General features: G+C 33.2%; 1 protein-coding gene across 2 annotated transcripts in view; it reads right to left on the bottom strand.

Annotated features, from left to right (window-relative positions):
* Positions 1–20,000, bottom strand: part of LOC136832091 (tyrosine-protein kinase transmembrane receptor Ror-like) — a 115,492-nt gene that overhangs the window by 71,471 nt on the left and 24,021 nt on the right. For both annotated transcript variants that reach the window (XM_067092729.1, XM_067092730.1), the window contains exons 3-4: positions 8,209–9,055; positions 1,232–1,290 (exon numbers count right to left, since the gene is read on the bottom strand). In XM_067092729.1, coding sequence (XP_066948830.1) covers positions 1,232–1,290; positions 8,209–8,491 — 342 coding nt within the window. In that variant the 5' untranslated portion in view covers positions 8,492–9,055. The remainder of the gene's footprint in view (positions 1–1,231; positions 1,291–8,208; positions 9,056–20,000) is intronic.

Genomic DNA, 20,000 nt, shown 5'->3' with positions numbered 1-20,000 from the left:
TAGCATTGACTAATTTAGCAGGTCAAATCGACCCTATTCTTCAAATCAGTAACTTTCTGAAAAATCGGCTGGAAATATAATTATATCTAATAATTCCCTCTGGAGTCTCTCCAAATGTAATGATAGACGATAAGGGACAGAAAATGACAGAAAATTGCTCAGGAGTTTTGCAGGATGACGAAAACGCATCTTCGAGATTTGGTCTAATTTAGATCATAACTCAACAGGTTAATGGGCTGGAGACATTATCTTATTTTGTGGAAACCAGCAATCATAATTTTTTTTAATTTTAAAACGAATCCTGGAAATTTTATCTAAATCAAAATTCAATAGGCTAGAGACATCATTTTATTTTGTGAAAATCACGAGTCATAATATTTTTCTATTTTAAAACGAATCCTCGAGATTTGATCTAAATCAAAATTTAATAGACTAGAGACATCATTTATTTTGTGAAAACCAGGACTCATAATGTTTTTCTATTTTAACACGAATCCTAGAGATTTGGTCTGATTTAGATAAAAATTTACTAGGTTCGGAATATTATTCTATTTTGTAAAAACCATAAATCATAATATTTTTCTATTTTAAAAGTGCAGAGGGTTCCTGAGGTATAATTTATTAATCCTACAATATTTAAATAATTTTTCATCCTTCATTAAACAGCTCAATTAAACAGTAGTAGGCGATAATTCAATGAGCTGTACTTGATGTTAAGTATTTACAAAAACAGTTAATTATTGAAGTATGGTTCTCACTAATTTGCATATCTAAATGGATGAATGAGGGTAAATTATTAATTAACTGTTCGTTTTACGTTTTCCAAACTAATCCAGTGACATAAATATGTGACTTCAACTTACAGTAAAATATATATACCACAAATAAAACAATTTTTACAATGGAAACAACATTGATAGGAAACAAATAGACAATGCTTAGAAACGACCAAGTTAGGAACATACACAGTAATTGAAATATATTACAAAAAATTATCTAACACACAGAGACAAAATACTGTATTAAAAACAATATTAAAGAAGAGGACAGTCTAACACATTCAGGGCTATAAAACAAGAAACTGATTAATTAATTATCTAGTATCATATGCACTGGTCACTGACTCAGTATAAGACACTGAAATAGCTTTAAAGAATTCAATATTAGTATTTTAACATAAGGATTCGATACGACTGTAAAATATGAAGAAATCAAAATTATTTTTCCTTACCTGATCGTTAGGTTTATAGGCTTTGCTTGGGATGGGTTGTGGCGACGGGGTGAAATTCACTGAAAATATAAAATAATTTTTTAGAATTTTAAAAATATTTTGCCTATTTTTGTAGTTTTACTTCGTCGTGAGGGAGCAAAATCACTTAGTAATTTTTCTTATCATTATTATATTAAATTTTGTAGTTTCAGCTCACTGGGTAGAAGCAAACTAATTCAGAATATTTCACGGGCCAACATAATTCGTTAGTTTTAATTCAACGTGAAGATGGAGAAACGTAATGCAATATTTTTTTAACTAATTCGCCACTTTATTTAGCTTTGATTTATAATTTTCATTCACTGCAAATAACTGAAATGATACATTTAGAGCTATGGCTCAAATAACGAGACAAGAAAAATACATAAAAAAAAAATGTGATTTGAAAGAAGCGAAATGAAATGAATTCAGAGACTAATATTCTGAGCAAATAGATCAACAAATGTATTTTGAGATTACCTCAGATAAATTAATATCACAAAAACACAATAAACCTTTATCGTAGTCTTAATAGCCAATTACAGAATTCAATAGCCTTCAATAAATCAGTTTAATTGAAAAATATTTTAGATAAACAAATTTCTAATCTGGTTTATGTCCGACTGTTATTTCTTCATCACACAGTATTATAGAAATTGTAACGTGGAATCAATTTTTCATCTTGTCACTACCCAAATTTAATTTTTAATCACCAAAGTATCTTAGTCTCATAGAAATAAACCTATAATGAATATATAAGTATTTAATCTAATTCCAGGTTAATTATTTTTTAATCGCCCTCCATTATTTGCACAAGACAAAAATTTCACTGAAAAATAAAATATAATCATCATTCCTTGTTAATTGCACAGTAGCTGAAACACGTTAAGACCATGTTACTCTTCTCGGTATCTCTTACACGCACGCGCAAGTTCACACACACACGCACACACAAAGGCATGCAAAATTTCATCAACTTCATAATCCATTTCATCATTCGTCTTTAATTGCACTGTAGCTGAAACACGTTTAGATCATGTTACTCGTCTCGGTATGGTATCTCTTACACACACGCAATCACACACACACGCGTGTGCACATCACAGATAACAATGCATCGGTCTTCTAGGCAGTCTTATCCACTCCATTTCCAACCGACCAAGCCAAGGCAATTCGGACAAAACGTCTTTGTCCCCTCGGAACCTCAACAACACTCGAGTGGGTTTCATAGTAAAGCAAACACAAGGGCTTGTCTGGGGATACATCCTTCATATTTGGTCCACCGCCACTGAGCTATTCTTTATTATCTTTCTGTCGTGCTTTCTTTACTGTCAAAGAACTGTTCTTTAGCTTTCTCTCGTCCTGTCTTTACTGTCAAAGCCTATTCTTTATCTTTCTCTCGTCCGTTCTTTACTGTAAAAAAACTACTTTAGCTTTCTCTCGTCCTTTCTTAACAGTCAAAACACTACTGTAGCTTTCTCTCGTCCTTCCTCTACTGTAAAAAACTACTTCAGCTTTCTCTAGTCCATTCTTTACTGTAAAAAACTACTTTAGCTTTCTCTTGTCCTTTCTGAAGAGTCAAAAAACTACTTTAGTTTTCTCTAGTCCTTTCTCTACTGACAAAATCCTATTCTTCCACTTTCCATTCTTTCTCTCTCTTTCATATTTGCTCTACCGTTACAGGGGTACTCTTTATCATCTTTCCCGCTTCCTTTCTTTCTTGTCAAATAGATATTCTTTAGCTTTCTATCGTCGTTTCTCTACTGTCAAAAAGCTCGCTTTCGCTTGTCCTTTCTTAAATGACTAAGCCTGTTCTTTATCTTTGTCTCGTTCTTTCTTTAACGTATAAACTACTTAGCTTTCTCTCGTCTTTTCTGAACAGTCAAAAATCTACTTTGGTTTTCTCTAATCCTTTCTTTACTGTCAAAATTCTACTCTTTCACTTTCTCTCGTCCTTTCTCTTTCTTTCATATTTGGTCTACCATCAAAAAGCTATTCTTTATTATCTTTATCTGCTTTTTTTGACAAAATGCTGTTGCTTTCTTTCGTTCTTTCTTTTCTTTTTCTGTACTTTCTTTGAAATAACTATATTCTTTCTCTTTCTCTATTCTCTTTTTCATATTTGTTGTCAGTGAGAAAATACTTTCATTTACTTTCTTTTGTCATTTTCTATTGAGGAAGACTTTTCTTTAGCTTTCTCTAGTCCTTTCTTGACTGTTAAAACGCTATTCTTCTGCTTTCTATTTTTTTTCTTTTCAAAGCTGTTTTTTTAGCTTTCTTTCGTTTTCTTTTATATGTCAAGAAAATATTCATTTACTTTCTTTTGTCCTTTCTTTAGTGTTAAAAAATATTTTTTCTTTTTCTCGTTCTTTCTTTATTGTCAAGAAAATATTATATTACTTTCTCTCGTCCTTTCTTTCTTGTAAAAAATCTGTTCTTTCACTTTCTCTTATACTTTCTTTACTATAAAAAAGGCATTCTTCCTCTTTCTCTCGTCCTTTCTTTCCTGTCAAAAGCTATTCTTCCGCTTTCTCATGTCCTTTCTTTCCTGTCAAAAGCTATTCTTCCGCTTTCTCTCGTCCACTCTTTCCTGTCGAATAGCTATTCTTTAGCTTTCTCTTGTCCTTTCTTTCCTGTCGAATAGCTATTCTTTAGCTTTCTCTCGTCCTTTCTTTCCTATCGAATAGCTATTCTTTAGCTTTCTCTCATCCACTCTTTCCTGTCAAATAGCTATTCTTTAGCTTTCTCTCGTCCATTCTTTACTGACAAAAGTACATTCTTTCTCTTTCTGTTGTTCTGATTTTTCGGTCAAACAGCTATTCTTTCGCTTTCCCTCGTCTTTTGTGTAATGTCAAAAGGCTTTCATTTCTTTTCCTCCTCTGCTCTACCATTCTTTCTCCCAATCTCTCATTCTTCCTCATCAAAAGGCCATTTTACTCAACATTTCTTCAGTAAACCAAGACATTTAATATCGACAGGTGTGTACTGAAACACGCTAAAGTTATAAATGAGAAAATGTAAATTCTGAGCACTTCCTATCGTAGTTTCCACAGTGAAGTTCCTTTGGCTCACTGTGACTAAGGAATCTTCATTATATTAATTTGAAATGCGTATTCCTGTAAGAAAACACACTATATTAGTCAACTACTGATGTATATCCTACTGATTTACATTCTGAAGTTCAATCAGCTGTTGCCATCTACGCCTGTAATACATTAATGTATTTGTAAACTATTTGCCAGAAATTGATTAAATGTACTAAAATGAAGGCGAATATTTAGATAATTTTCTGTTGCAACAAGATTCAGTGGGGATTATGGTGGGGACTATATATATATATATATATATATATATATATATATATATATATATATATATATATATATATATATATATATATATATATATATATAGAATTTCTAAATAATAAAACTCCTCCATGTTTAAGATTACCTAAAACAGTTATCCTTGTATTTTGTTAATTTACTGACATTTTTATATATTTATGCATTAATTTGTTAACTTGTTTTTGTTTTCTAATAACTGGTCTCTTCTTTATGGATACCCCATTACCTTCTATTACTTCTTTCCGATGAACACCATATTCTTTGGAAGCTTCAATTTCAAGTCAATGGCCCCTGTGGGCTTGTTCCATATGAATACGGTTCATCTTCTGAATAATAATAATAATAATAATAATAATAATAATAATAATAATAATAATAATAATAATAATAATAATAATAATAATAATAATAATTGCCATCGCCCAACCAGGAGCTTCTTGGACGTTATGAAATTGCTCAAGGAAATTGCATTGAACAACTGTAATTGCATTGGCTGAAATCGTCTATTATTATTATTATTATTATTATTATTATTATTATTATTATTATTATTATTATTATTATTATTATTATTATTCAGAAGATGAAATCTATTCATATGGAAAAAGCCCACCATAGGGGCCACTGAATTGAAATTCAAGCTTCCAAAGAATGTGGTGTTCATTAGAAAGAAATTACAGATGGTAATATGAAATACAGAAAGAAGAGATCACTTACTAAAATGGAAAAGAATCTAAATTGAGAAATTAATAATAAATGAATAAATGAAAACAAATAAGCAAAATAAAAAAATAACTCCTCGTTTGCGAAATTCCTAAAAAATTATATTGCCCTTTTGATAGTAAGATTATTCTATGTGGCAAGATTTACAGAAGGCTAAAAGAAACTCTAATCATACGAGAGCTATATCATGTCTAGAATTGGTTAAATGCCCCAGTTACAGGGTAGAAATCAGCAGTACCCAAATCCCGGTTCGAGAGACATTTAACCAAGTACGTTGCCTTTTACGTGCCCGAATTATGCCTGAATTATGCCCGAGTTATGCCCCAGAGTTCAGCTGAGACTACTTAGACAGACAGTGAAGCATTGTTCGAAACTGTCGTAAGCTCATCTCGATTGCAGTACAATAAGTAGACTAAGAGACTCTTGGTATTTGTGAAGCCATGTTCCACAGGACTTTGATGGATGCTGAAGGTTAAGTGTGAAATTCAGATGGAAATTGAACGAACTAGATAAAACTGACTGCTAAAATATATTTGGCGGCTTACGTAACAAAATAGGTAACTAAATGCAAAGAATTTATTCATAGATGCAGGTTTATGGGAATCAAAACGTTAAAAGAACAAATCAAAAGAATATTCTCATAGAAAATAAAATTAGTTATAGGCACTGTCCTTTTTATATTTCGTATCAAGGTTTATCAATGAAGGCTGACAAAGGTTTCATATAAAGTTCAGCTAATATCAATGTTCTTTGGAGAATTTTGACGTTTTAAATAAAGTAAAAAAATGGCCTTCATATCAGTAATTTTAGAAATTATTTATACACTATAATATTGCAAATAAAAAATACCCCTTATATCTGATGTATAATGTTAAATGTTCTTTAATGATTACGATATAAGAATCATTAATGACAATAAAATTATTTTAGATAATCTTACGTATCGAGTTCACTTATCTACTTTTCTCTTTTATTACTTTTAAAGTATATGTGAGAAAGCTCAGCTAAGGAGATAGTCGTCTCTACAGCTGGTTGGGTGAGTCCAGAGGTCCACATTAGACCTGTTAACCCTACAAACCTTGCCATGCCTGAGGGCCCCGTGGTGAAAGGCACCAGTCAAGGAGATGGTTATGTCAGCCAGCTTAGCTATCAGGATAATTGGAAAGTAACATTGAAGAACTAAAAACAAAGAATGAAATGGAATTCATGAATTCCCCTCCTTCAATTTAAACTACGCAGGGGATAAAGTCAGCATAAGTAGATTACGGTGGTCAGAGTGTTTTTCTGCCCGTAAGCAACGTCAGATTTATGGTCAGAATGCATTTCTACCCGTAAACATAGTCAGATTTGATGTGGGGATTTGTGAGGAAAGTCAGATTTATGACCAGAGTGTAATTCAAGCCCGTAAACGTAGTCACATTTATGTCAGAATGTATTTCTGCCCATAAGCAAAGTCAGTTTATGGTCAGAATGTATTTCTGTCCGTAAGGAAAGGCCGATTTATAGTCAGAATGTATTTCTGCCCGTGAACAGAGTCAGATTTTTGGTCAGAAAGTAAACAAAGTTAGATTTGATGTCAGAAGATTTTGCACAGAAATTTGATGATATGGGATTTGCAAGGAAAGTCAGATATATGACCAGGATGTATTTCTGCCCGTAAACGTAGTCATATTTATGTCAGATGGATTTTTGCCCGTAAGCAAAGTCAGATTTTTGGTCAAAATGTATTTCTGCCAGTAAGCAAAGTCAGATTTTTGGTCAGAATGTTTTTCTGCACGTAAGCACAGTCAGATTTATGGTCAGAATGTATTTCTGCCTGTAAGCACAGTCAGATTTATGGTCAGAATGTATTTCTGCCTGTAAGCAAAGGCAGATTTATCGTCAGAGTGTTTTCTGACCGTAAGCAAAGTCAGATTTATGGTCAGATTGTATTTCTGCCCGTAAGGAAAGCCAGATTTATGATCAGAATGTTTTTCTGCCCGTAAACAAAGTCAGATTTATGGTCAGAATGTATTTCTGCCCATAAGGAAAGTCAGATTTATGGTCAGAATGTATTTCTGCCTGTAAACTAGTCAGATTTATCGGGGAGTGTTTTGTAACCAAGCAAAGCTCAGATTTATGGTCAGATTGTATTTCTGCCTCAAGACCAGATTTAAACATGTTTTGACAAGGTAAAATGGGAAAGCCAGTTATGGTCAGAAATTTCTGCCCATTTGAGAGATTTTGGTCATAAATTTTGCCTGTAAACTTTCAGAGTTTTATGGTCAAATGGACCCAGAAGTACTTCAGATTTTGGTCAGAATGTATTTCTGCCCGTAAACAACCCATTTGTTGAGGATTTGTAAACAAGAATACTTTTTTGTAACATGAATAATGATAATGTAAACATGAAAAGGTAAAATGTAATCAGTAGCTGTGAAACTTTTGACTACCAGTGAAATGTTGCAGCGAGCTTTTCAGAGATTTACAGGCAGAGGCAGGATGAGTTTCGGTTTGTTTCTTAAATAAAACCAACTTGTTTTGTTGAATAAATAACATGAATAATGATCACTGAGGTCAGTTTGTCGACAAGATAATTTAGTCATGTCTCATGAAACCAACATGCATTTGTTGACCCAAATACTGAATTGGACACCAGGTCAATTTATTTTTTCCTGTGTGTAGCTTGTAGTCAACGAGAAATAGAGTCCTTGTTTAGATTTGCCGTCGTTAAGTCAAGAGTCAACATTCTCACTACTGGCCTGTAAATAAGTGTGCTACAGAAGGTCACCTAGAACAGAGCTTCAGAATATGGACTTGCAATCTCAACCCTCCCTTATGTTACCTTCATTATAGACTCTAGGGTACGTAGGCAATAAAACAACTGGGTGCACAGGAGACTATACTTACAGGTTTCTATGGTGCAGTTGTCTCCCGGTCTGATCTTCTTATTATCTGGGCAGATACACGTGAAGCCTTCCGACGTCATGTTGGTGGGGTGACAGGCTATGCCTGCTCCACATGGATCGTTGGAACACACGTCAGGAGAAGCTAGAGGCCTCGTGAGCGACTCGGCTGCCCAGCCAGTCTCGGAATCCCTGCTCTGGAGCTTCCTCTTGCGAGGTTTTCCAGTCTTCATCATCAGGACTGGAGCCGTAGTGTTCCTTAGAGTAGGAAGAGCTGTAGGCGTCATTTGAACATCTGATCTCACTGTACTCTGCGAAGGTTGCTTCTGGGGAAGGACTGCTCGCCATTGGTCTAGGTGCGCCTGCTGGCGAATTCATAGGCTGAAGTATGGTATTCGAGGAACGAGGTGGAGCCTCAGAGTCCTTCGTTGCCTTCTGCGTCTGATCTGGGTGACTTGTTTTGGTGATGGCAGACAGAATGAGAGTTGGCATTGTGGTTTCCAGGATCGGCGTGCTGGAAAAGGCGAGACTGGAGAGGAGGAGAGAAGTGGAGGTAGAGTTCAGAGTCGGCGTAGTCTGTATTTCGGTGAAAGGAGGTGGCGGAGAAGGAGGTACTGCCGGCAGGGAGGTCACTGGGACAGCTGGCGGTGCCCAAGATTCCAGAGTCGCCATATTATTCGGGACGACTTGACCATAGGAGTCAGAGTGATTTGACGGTTGAGACGAGTTAGCGGATGAGAGGGTGGATGTTTCTTGGTTGAGGATGATGTCATTTTCACCCATGCTGAGTCTCTCTTCTACAGGTCCCGTTTCATCTACTCGTTGCCAGGTTTCGTTGCCCACAGATGTATCTGGAATGATAACAGAAAATGGTGAACGTTTGATTGATTATCATCAAGTGTGGTGTTGAGGACTACTTTCTCTCTCTCTCTCTCTCTCTCTCTCTCTCTCTCTTCTTTCCACACTCCACACACATACACACACATGTGTGTGTATGTATATATATATATATATATATATATATATATATATATATATATATATATATATATATATATATATATACATATATATAAATATATATATATATATATATATATATATATATATATATATATATATATATATATGTATGTGTGTGTGTATAATATATATATATATCCTATATATCATATTATATATCGGAAATAATATATTTTTATATATATATATATATATTTTTAGTTGATAATAAGTTTGTGTGTGTAAGCCCACGGGATAAACTACAAACTTAATATCAACTAAAAATTCGCTCTACCTAAATAATATATTTTATATATTTACCGAGAGGAATTTTTTAGTTGATAATAAGTTCGTCGTAGCCCACGGGACGAACTTATTATCAACTAAAAATCACAGTGACATATGATGAAAATATATATTTAGGTATAATATATATATTAAAGGACGTTTATATATATGATTATATATAATCACGGTGATGTGATAAAAGTCATATATGTGTGTGTGTGTGTGTATGCAAACATGTATTTATGCATGTATAACCATGTGAGCATTACAGGAAATAAAACAATATATTTTTAATGTACACTCATCTGCAAGGTCTCAACAAAATATATAATACCCTTGAAAAATGATCTTCCCTTCTTCAGTAAAATAGAAAAAATACACATCATAATTCTTTGCAACCGACAATGTGGTTCGGTGAGAACAGCAGAAGATGAACCAAGAAACGTTAATTTACTCTTGTAAGATCTCTTAAAAAAATAGATGTACACATTTTTCATTAAATTATTAATGTATCATCCATTTTATATCTAAATCTCCTTTGCCATCTTATAAAAAATTAAATAGCATAAAAGAAAGCCGCTCCTTCTTAAATAAAATATAAGGAAACCGCACTGGGAAAATAAAGTCAAAACAAGCAAGGGAGGTATTATTATCTATAAGCTCCTCGAAGGGAAATACATATATACCTGAAAACTGAGAGATAAAACTTTTTGCCCAAAGCCTGAGAGAGAATCATTGGAAGCTCTCAGACCAGAGGGAGAAATAATGGCAGAAAAGGAAAGTCTTCTTAAACCTGGTATTATGAAAGCCTAGTCTTCTTCTTGTTTATTCTAGTTTTCGAGTTACTCTAGTTGCTAATTCCTATTCCGATGGGAATTTTCATCTATTTCGGTACATCCTCTTATTCTCCTTCTTTGAAAGGGTTGATAAGAAGCTTATAAAAGCCTTGAAGGGAGGAGATGTGTGCAAGAAGAGGGGCAGAAACTGCTGGAAAATTTTGATAGGAAATTGGGTCGTAAAGTTCTCACGACGAAAATGGGAAGAAGTTTATGTGTGTACTTTCATATTGCTTCGTTTAGCGCGAGTGACGTTGCATTCTCTCTCTCTCTCTCTCTCTCTCTCTCTCTCTCTCTCTCTCTCTCTCTCTCTCTCTCTCTCTCTACCTTGACTTACTTAATTTAGGGATTTTTAATATCCTTCATAAAACTTGCCCTAGATGCTGTACACAATTATTCTATATATATATATATATATATATATATATATATATATATATATATATATATATATATATACATATACATAAATATACAGTATATGTAGTATATATATATATATATATATATATATATATATATATATATATATATATATATATATATATATATATATCTAAACTGAATGTAATTTGAAATAGTTTCTGTCATATTGAAAGCATTCTAATGGAAATAAATTATACCAGCCAACTAGATTTATGAATCGAAAGTCAATATTGTCTTCTACTGACACATGTTAATGATGGTAAATTTAATAATAAAAGTATGTGTTAAAAATAATTTTGAATAAACATCTATGAATCATTAACATTTTTATATGAACAATTTAACAAAACTAACACGTAATGAAAACTGAATTTCATGTGGTGTGCTTGTAATAATATACAAATAAATGTGTTTTTATCAAGATAATTTTTAAGATATATGTCAACATAGTAATATCATTAATATTATTATCACTTAAATAATGATAAAAAAATTCATATTCGATGAAAAAGGAAATATTAGATCAAATATAGTCAACCTGAAATAATCTGTCCATGAAATTTCTCCTAAAATCTGAAATTTGCAAGCGACAGATATCTTGGATAATTGCATTACGGCCTCCAGCAGCGAGGTAATTATATTTGTTGATAATTTTCCCCCTTTTCCGCTCAATTGTTTACGCGGCAACATAATTACACATTACTAAACTGAGTAATTAACCAGATCATTTAATAGCTTGCAGTTATTCCTGGGCAGTTTATTTGTACGGTGTATGACGAGGTGAGGTTATATTGCATGTCTGTGCTTTGATATTGTTATTAATAATTTCTAGGGACATTTATCCATATTCTCAAATATAACAGTTATTAACATTTCGTAATGTCGTTATTCATATTACCTTTATGACAGTTATTAACAATTCTTCATGTCATTAATCATATTGACATTTATCAGTTAATGCCATTTCTTCATGTCATTATTCATATCACATTTATAACAGTTACTGACATTTCTTCATGTCATTCATATCACACTTATAACAGTTATTAACAATTCTCTCATGTCATTATTCATATTTACATTTATAACAGTTATTGACATTTCTTCATGTCATTATTCATATCACATTTATAACAGTTACTAACATTTCTTCATGTCATTATCATATCACATTTATAACAGTTACTAACATTTCTTCATGTGATTATTCATTTTACATTTATAACAGTTACTGACATTTCTTCATGTCATTATTCATTTTACATTTATAACAGTCACTGACATTTCTTCATGTGATTATTCATGTTACATTTATAACAGTTACTGACCTTTCTTCATGTCATTATTCATATTACATCTATAACAGTTATTGACATTTCTTCATGTCATCATTCATGTCATATTTATAACAGTTACTGACATTTCTTCATATCATTATTTATGTTACATTTATGCCAGTTACTGACATTTCTTCATGTCATCATTCATATCACATTTATAACAGTTAGTGACATTTCTTCATGTCATTATTCATATAACATTTATAACAGTTACTGACATTTCTTCATGTCATTATTCGTGTTACATTTATAACGGTTACTGACATTCCTTCATGTCAGTATTCACATTTCCATTTATAACAGTTGTATCAATGCCTGAATAAAAAAAAAAGTCATGTGTTTTGCAAGAATGTGAAAGTCTACATCAGACTCCTAACTTCACTTCGAATCGATATGTCATATGAATACAATGACCCACTTCCGGTGACCTTTGAGTGGACTTCACTTCCTTTCTCGTGGAGGTCAACAAAAGGGTCAAAGTCTCTTTCTCTAGACCCTCCTCGCTTGGTCCAATAAGACGAGGATTACAATAGCTACCTGGAATTCTTTCCTGCACTCGCATTTGATAAATGTCTCTTTCAAAGATGGAGTCAGAGTTTGTAAGACCAACGATATACGATATCCCCTCTGATTCATAAGGCTTTAAAACAAGTGAGCATCTGATAAATGTCTCTTTCAAAGATGGAGTCAGAGTTCGTTAGACCAATAATATGCGATGTCCTGCCTGAGATTTTTATAATCCTTAAAGCAAGAAAACATCATTAAATATCACAAATGTTCATATATATGTATATATATATATATATATATATATGTGTGTGTGTGTGTGTGTGTGTGTGTACACACACACACACACACACACATATATATATATATATATATATATATATATATATATATATATATATATATATATATATATATATATATATATATATATATATATATATATATATATATTATATATATATTATATATATATATATATATATATAAAGTGGAAAGTGGAATCCCATAGGGAACCCTCAAACTGTTTGTAGTGCAAATTATTGAATAAAAAGTGGTTATCGTTTATGCATAAGTTAAGGAGCATTTTAAAAGCATTCTTTGAGATATTTCTCACTTGTTCTATGTTATTGTATACAGAAACAGTTGATACAGCTTTGAGCTCTATTTACAATAACATTGAACAAGTGAGAAATATCTCAAAAAATGCTTTTAAAATGCTCCTTAACTTATGCATAAACGATAACCACTTTTTATTCAATAATTTGCACTACAAACAGTTTGAGGGTTTCGCCATGAGATCTCCACTTTCAGCCCCAATGGCCAACAAATTTCTGTGTTTTCATGAAAAAAAGATGGCTTGATGATTGTCCCCTAGAGTTCAAACCGATCACTTATCACAGGTATATTGACGACACATTTTTGGTTTTCAGTCATCTGAGTCACGTACAGCAGTTCCATGATTACTTAGATAGTAAACACCCTTGTATTCAGTTTAACGAGGAACTTGAAGAAAACAATATTCTTAACTTTTTAGATGTAAGCGTTACCAAAACTACCGTAAACAATAAGTCACTCTTAAGTTTTAGCATTTTCAGAAAGTCTGCTTTTACCGGTCTTAGAATGAGTTTCCAAAGTGTTACATTCTTTAACTTTAAAATAAATAACATAATGACTTTAACACATAGAGCATATTCTCTTTGCAGCTCCTAGCAGTCATTTGACTCAGAAATAGAATTTCTTTTAAACTATTTCAAAAATAATGCATATCCTAGTAACATAATATATAAAGAAATAAAAAAGTTCCTAAATAATTCTCTTAGTATATGTAGCAAATTAGATATACCAAGGGTTGATAAACTATGTATTTTAAATTGCCATATATAAGTGAGCCATGTTCTAAATACGTAACAAGAGAACTGAAAGATATGTTTAAGTATAACTTTCCCCACATTAACCCCAAGTCACTATTTACCAACAACCGTACTATTCAAGCGTTGTTAAACCATAAGGATAAACTACCTTCACACCTTTTGTCTGGCATCACTTATATTTACACGTGCGACGCCTGTAGCGCCACCTATATTGGCCTGTCAAAGAGGTCAGTCCGGACAAGGTCTTCCGAACATTACGGCATTTCTCCTCGTACTGGTTGCTTGCTGGCCAAGCCAATCAGGTCACCGATTTTACAACATCTAGAGCAGAGGTTCCCAAACTTTTTGTTCCCAGTACCCCTGGGCTTTTTATAGGTTCCATGTACCCCTAACACTAAAAAATTAAGCTTAATATTAAAAAAGAACATTTTAATACTTTGATATTTTAAATTTATGAAGTCTGCATGGGTAGATTACATAGGTATCTTAAATGGTGATAACAGAAATAAAGCAATTACTGAGGTAATTTATATTTTGATCCAGCACATACAGTACATACCTTTTTATTATTATCCAAAACATTCAGACCAAATGTACCCCCTGAAACGTGCAAATGTACCCCTGGGGGTACATGTATCCCAGTTTGGGAACCCCTGATCTAGAGGAATGTAATACAGGTAGAAGATAAGAAAATTTTAGTGTTCTTGGTACTTTTAATGAAGAATCATTATTGAGAATCTCAGTTCTCGTCAGGCGAGTCGATAGAGTTGTGGGCTAGCACTCGCTAGGCCCGAGTTCAAGTCCCCGGCCGGCTAATGAAGAATTAGAGTAATTTATTTCTGGTGATAGAAATTCATTTCTCGCTATAATGTGGTTCGGATTCCACAATGAGCTGTAGGTCTCGTTGCTAAGTAACCAATTGGTTCTTAACCACTTAAAATAAGTCTAATCCTTCGGGCCAGCCCTCTCTAGGAGAGCTGTTAATCAGCTCAGTGGTCTGGTAAAACTAAGGTATACTTTTTAAAATTATTTAATGATTTATTTATAATGTAAATTGTTCAATTTCTGTTTTACCCACTAAGTAGTTTATATGCGATTGTAATAATGTTTAAAGATTTTATCAGTTAACTCTACTGTTGTTGCCTTTACTCAGCTTTGTCAGCCAATAATGATTGCATAATCTTTTAACTATTAAAATACTGCAATGTCTCTTTTAGGCTTGAAAATGTTATGAAGAAACAACGAAACGCGTCATAAGTAAAATGTGGTGGTTCTTAACCTGCGCTCAATTTTTATATATATATATATATATATATATATATATATATATATATATATATATATATATATATATATATATATATATATATAATATATTAATATGTTGATAGTTTCGTCCCTATAAGGCCAAAGCATTTAAATGATACATTATTTGACAACTGAAAATATGAGAAATTTAGTAAAAGTATGGATGCAAAAATATAAACCCGTAAGTCACTTATTTGCAACATGGGCAACAAAGCCTACGTGTACGCTCTCAGCCGCCAGGGAAATTAATTATTATTACAAGGTCATCTGTTTCAGATTATTAAAAACTGCTTTTATGGGGAATACAGCTTACATGTAAGCTCCTGTCCCGAAGGGTAAGTAATTGTTTTTAATATTACGACAGCTTAAATGTAAGCTTCGGTCGCAAATGCTGCTGACCGAACTCCCCAACTCGCTGCGCTCTGTCAAAAACTCCGGTCAAGACCAAGTCAAAAGCAACATTCCGGCCAGCAAGGAAATTGAATGCTATCAGTATTTTGACAGCTTACATGTAAGTTCCCGTCCTCCAGGAAAATTAATCGTTATTATTATTATTATTATTATTATTATTATTATTATTATTATTATTATTATTATTATTATGCCAGCTTACATGTAGGCTCTCGGCCCCAAAGGGAAATCAATTGTCATTAATATCACAAGGTCATCTGTTTTAACTTATTTCAAATTACTGACAAGCATCTAACATCCCCTCACGTGACGACATACTACAGAAACATCCCTCTTCCCGGATGCAAACCATCCCAAGTGACAAAGACATTGTGTCTAGGCGGTTGCGCTAAGTACCTGTAAACAATATGAGCAGGCCAATGAGCTGTTTATATACATACGGGGTCCCGCAAGGGGGTACTTTTTGTCCCTCGGTGTATAGGAAAGGAGGAGGTCCCAAGTGACAAAGACAATGTATCCACTCGTTAAGCTAAGTACCTGCAAACAATATAAGCCGGCCAATGAGTTGTTTATATATACGGCATCTCGCAAGGGGGTACTTTTTGTCCCTCGTTGTTTAGGAGCGAAGGAGAAAGGAGGAGAGGAGGAGACTTGGCCCGGCTAAAGGCGTTTTGTTTACTCACCAAGATGCATGGTTCATCCCCGTTTAAGGGCGGGTGTTTACGCAGAAGGGAGGTCAAGGGTGTGATTGCGAAGAATTCGGGGCGCGGATGGAGTGCCCGATTTAGCGTGGATTAGGTATATAATATTCTCTCTCTCTCTCTCTCTCTCTCTCTCTCTCTCTCTTGGGAGTGATGATGCACTGTGATTATATTTGGTGTGCGTGTGTGTGTGTGTGTCTCTCTCCAGTCTCGTTTATTCTCGTCTCCCCTCTCTCTCTCTCTCTCTTTTGGGTGCAATAACGTATTGTGATTATATTTATTCTCTCTCTCTCTCTCTCTCTCTCTCTCTCTCTCTCTCTCTCGCTCTAGGAAGGCTCGATGATGTATTATGATTATACTTAGTGCCTCTCTCTCTCTCTCTCTCTCTCTCTCTCTATTTCTCTTTCTTTCTCTCTACTTCTGTCTTTCTCCACTTCTGTCTTTCTCCATCTCTCATATTCTAATGAGGAATCCGACCAGCTGTATTTATCATAAGTCATACTAACTCTCTCTCTCTCTCTCTCTCTCTCTCTCTCTCTCTCTCTTTGTAGCACTAGGCACTGGTGCGTGTGTCTTTACTCAGAAGTTAAAGAAGCAAAAGTTAAAAATTCAACGAAAGCATGTACAATAATAATAATAATATAAAAAGACTTTTATCCAGCGTACGTCCTTACACGCATTTATAAAGAAGACGCGACGTCTCCCAAAATGAACATTGTAAAAGAGAGAGAGAGAGAGAGAGAGAGAGAGAGAGAGAGAGAGAGAGAGAGAGCCAGCCAGGATGAGTGATGATGAGTACAGTCGGATTAAAACCCCAGAAGATGAGAGAGAAGTATGTGTGTGTGCGTGTGTCTGTTTATGATGAATGGAGTTACGGAGTTTGAGAGAATCCTTGAAACTTACGAAGCGAGTTTAATTACGTTCTTTTATTATCTTTCTATCTTTCTTTCTTGCTTACTTCCTTATACTATCCTACTTTGCTCCTGAAGGCTGGAGAAGTGCAAACAAGGAGGCCTTGAAAGATATATATAAGGCGTAGGATATCTCTGCTCTTCCTAGAAAACTTATGCCTCTCTCTCTCTCTCTCTCTCTCTCTCTCTCTCTCTCTCTCTCTCTCTCTCTCTCTCTCTCTCTCTCTCTCTCTCTTTATCTCTCTCTCTCTCTGTATCTCTCTCTCTCTCTCTCTCTCTCTCTCTCTCTCTCTCTCTCTCTCTCTCTCTCTCTCTCTCTCTCTCTCTCTTTTATCTCTCTCCCTCTCTCGTCTATCCATTTCTTTCTCTCTATCTGCATTTCTCTTTGTCTGTCTGCCTGTCTGTTTGTCTGTCTGTCTCTATCTATCTGTATCCCTCTCTCTCTTTTATCTCTCTCTCTCTCTCTCGTATTTGTTCAAGTACTGGTACTGCATTATGCATGATCCTTACACTTATAGTTCATATTTATTTATAGTCCGGTTTCAACTCTCATTTAATGTGCAAATTCCTTTGGTAAAAATTGTGATAAATATGTTATATTATTATTATTATTATTATTATTATTATTATTATTATTATTATTATTACTACGTAGCCATATCAAGTAGTTTGTTTGTATTTCATTATCAGTATCTAATAACAAATGCGAAGATGTAATGCTTTACTTGCCTAAAACAATTCGCCTTGTATTTTACTATTTTATCTATATTTTTGTCCATTTATTTATTAATCTATCTTTTTTCCTTTCCTAATAACTGATCTCTTCCTCTTATCTTCTGTAATATCTTTTGAATGAACACCATATTCTTTGGAAGCTTGAATTTCAAGTCAATGGCCCGGTGTTGGATTGTCCTTTTGAATTGGTTTCACCTTCTGAATAATAATAATAATAATAATAATAATAATAATAATAATAATAATAATAATAATAATAATAATAATAATAATAATAATAATATTCCTTGGAAGCTTAAATTTCAAGTCAATGGCCCCTGTAGGCCTGTTCCATGTCAATAGGTGTTTATCTTCTGATTAATAATAATAATAATAATAATAATAATAATAATAATAATAATAATAATAATAATAATAATAATAATAATAATAATTTCTCATACTACACTCAGTTGTTCTTTGGGTAAACAGTTCTGTCTTGGCCTAAAAATGACATCTATATCGTTCCTATATAAATCGAAAGAACAATATCTATGTATTCATGAAACAGCTTTACAGGTATATTGGTCTGGCATGAGAACAGCAAGAAATTACACAAATTACACAAATTATGGAAATTGATATCGTTATTGTGATGAAATACATTTGATTAACGTGAAAAGAAATTAAGTCGCATTTTATTTAATATAAAATCTCTGTTAGATTTTGCGAGACTTTCTGGTCTGTCTGTAAAGACAATATAAAAAAAATGATCATAAAAGTGTTGCTGTATAATAGAGGCGAGGACGTTTGAATGTTTGACGTAAAGGTTCTGACAAATAATACTTCTTAAAGCATCGGATTACGTCACAGTGGGAATGTTTACATTGTCTCTGTAAGTTAATCTCCAACAATATATCACAGAGAGGAGTTATTCTGTTGTGACGTGCTATGATGTATATATATATATATATATATATATATATATATATATATATATATATATATATATATATATATATATATATGATTATTATCACTTTTGTACGTGATTCATTTAATGTGATATATATATACATATATATATATATATATATATATATATATATATATATATATATATATATATATATATATATATAGATAGATAGATAGATAGATAGATAGATAGATAGATGGATAGATAATTATCATGGGGAGATATTAATCTTTTATATATGTGAAGAAAGGCAAATTTTCTGATGTGAATGACACAAATATTTTTTGTAAATTTCAAATTTATATATATATATATATATATATATATATATATATATATATATATATATATATATATATATATGTGTGTGTGTGTGTGTGTGTGTGTGTGTGTCTGTGTGTGTGTGTGTATAAATATATTTGAAATTTTGCCATCCTCAAATATATGAAAAAAATCAATATTTACAAAATAATTACTCGCCTTATTCACATATGAAATTTTCCTTTCTTCACATATATAAATTATCACCATCTCGATGATAATCATTTGCAGCCCCCACAACACAATCTTGTTCCAAAAACTGTTACAAAACAACTATTTCGAAAGCTCTCAGGTTCACATATATACTACCTGGAGAGAGAGAGAGAGAGAGAGAGAGAGAGAGAGAGAGAGAGAGAGAGAGAGAGAGGTAAGCGCTCGCAAATTGTCATCAAAGATATAACCTTACAAGCTTTTGTCAAGCAATTTGGAAAATTCGACCCCAGTCTATATCCCTATTCTTCTGATGACAAATAATATCAAGTTTTAAGTTCTTTGAAGATGGCAAATGATGTGGGTGTTCCTGGGGGATCGATTGCGGTCGTCTCCTGTTCGGGAGAAGAAGAAGAAGAAGAAGGAGACGAAGAAGAGGAAGAGGAAGAGGAAGAGGAAGAGGAAGAAGGAGGAGGAGGAGGAGGAGGAGAAGGAGGAGAATAAGGAGGAAGAGTTTAAGATTATGATG

This window comes from Macrobrachium rosenbergii, chromosome 49 (genome assembly GCF_040412425.1).
Source record: "Macrobrachium rosenbergii isolate ZJJX-2024 chromosome 49, ASM4041242v1, whole genome shotgun sequence".
NCBI lineage: Eukaryota > Metazoa > Arthropoda > Malacostraca > Decapoda > Palaemonidae > Macrobrachium > Macrobrachium rosenbergii.
This window is presented reverse-complemented; position numbering and strand designations above follow the sequence as displayed.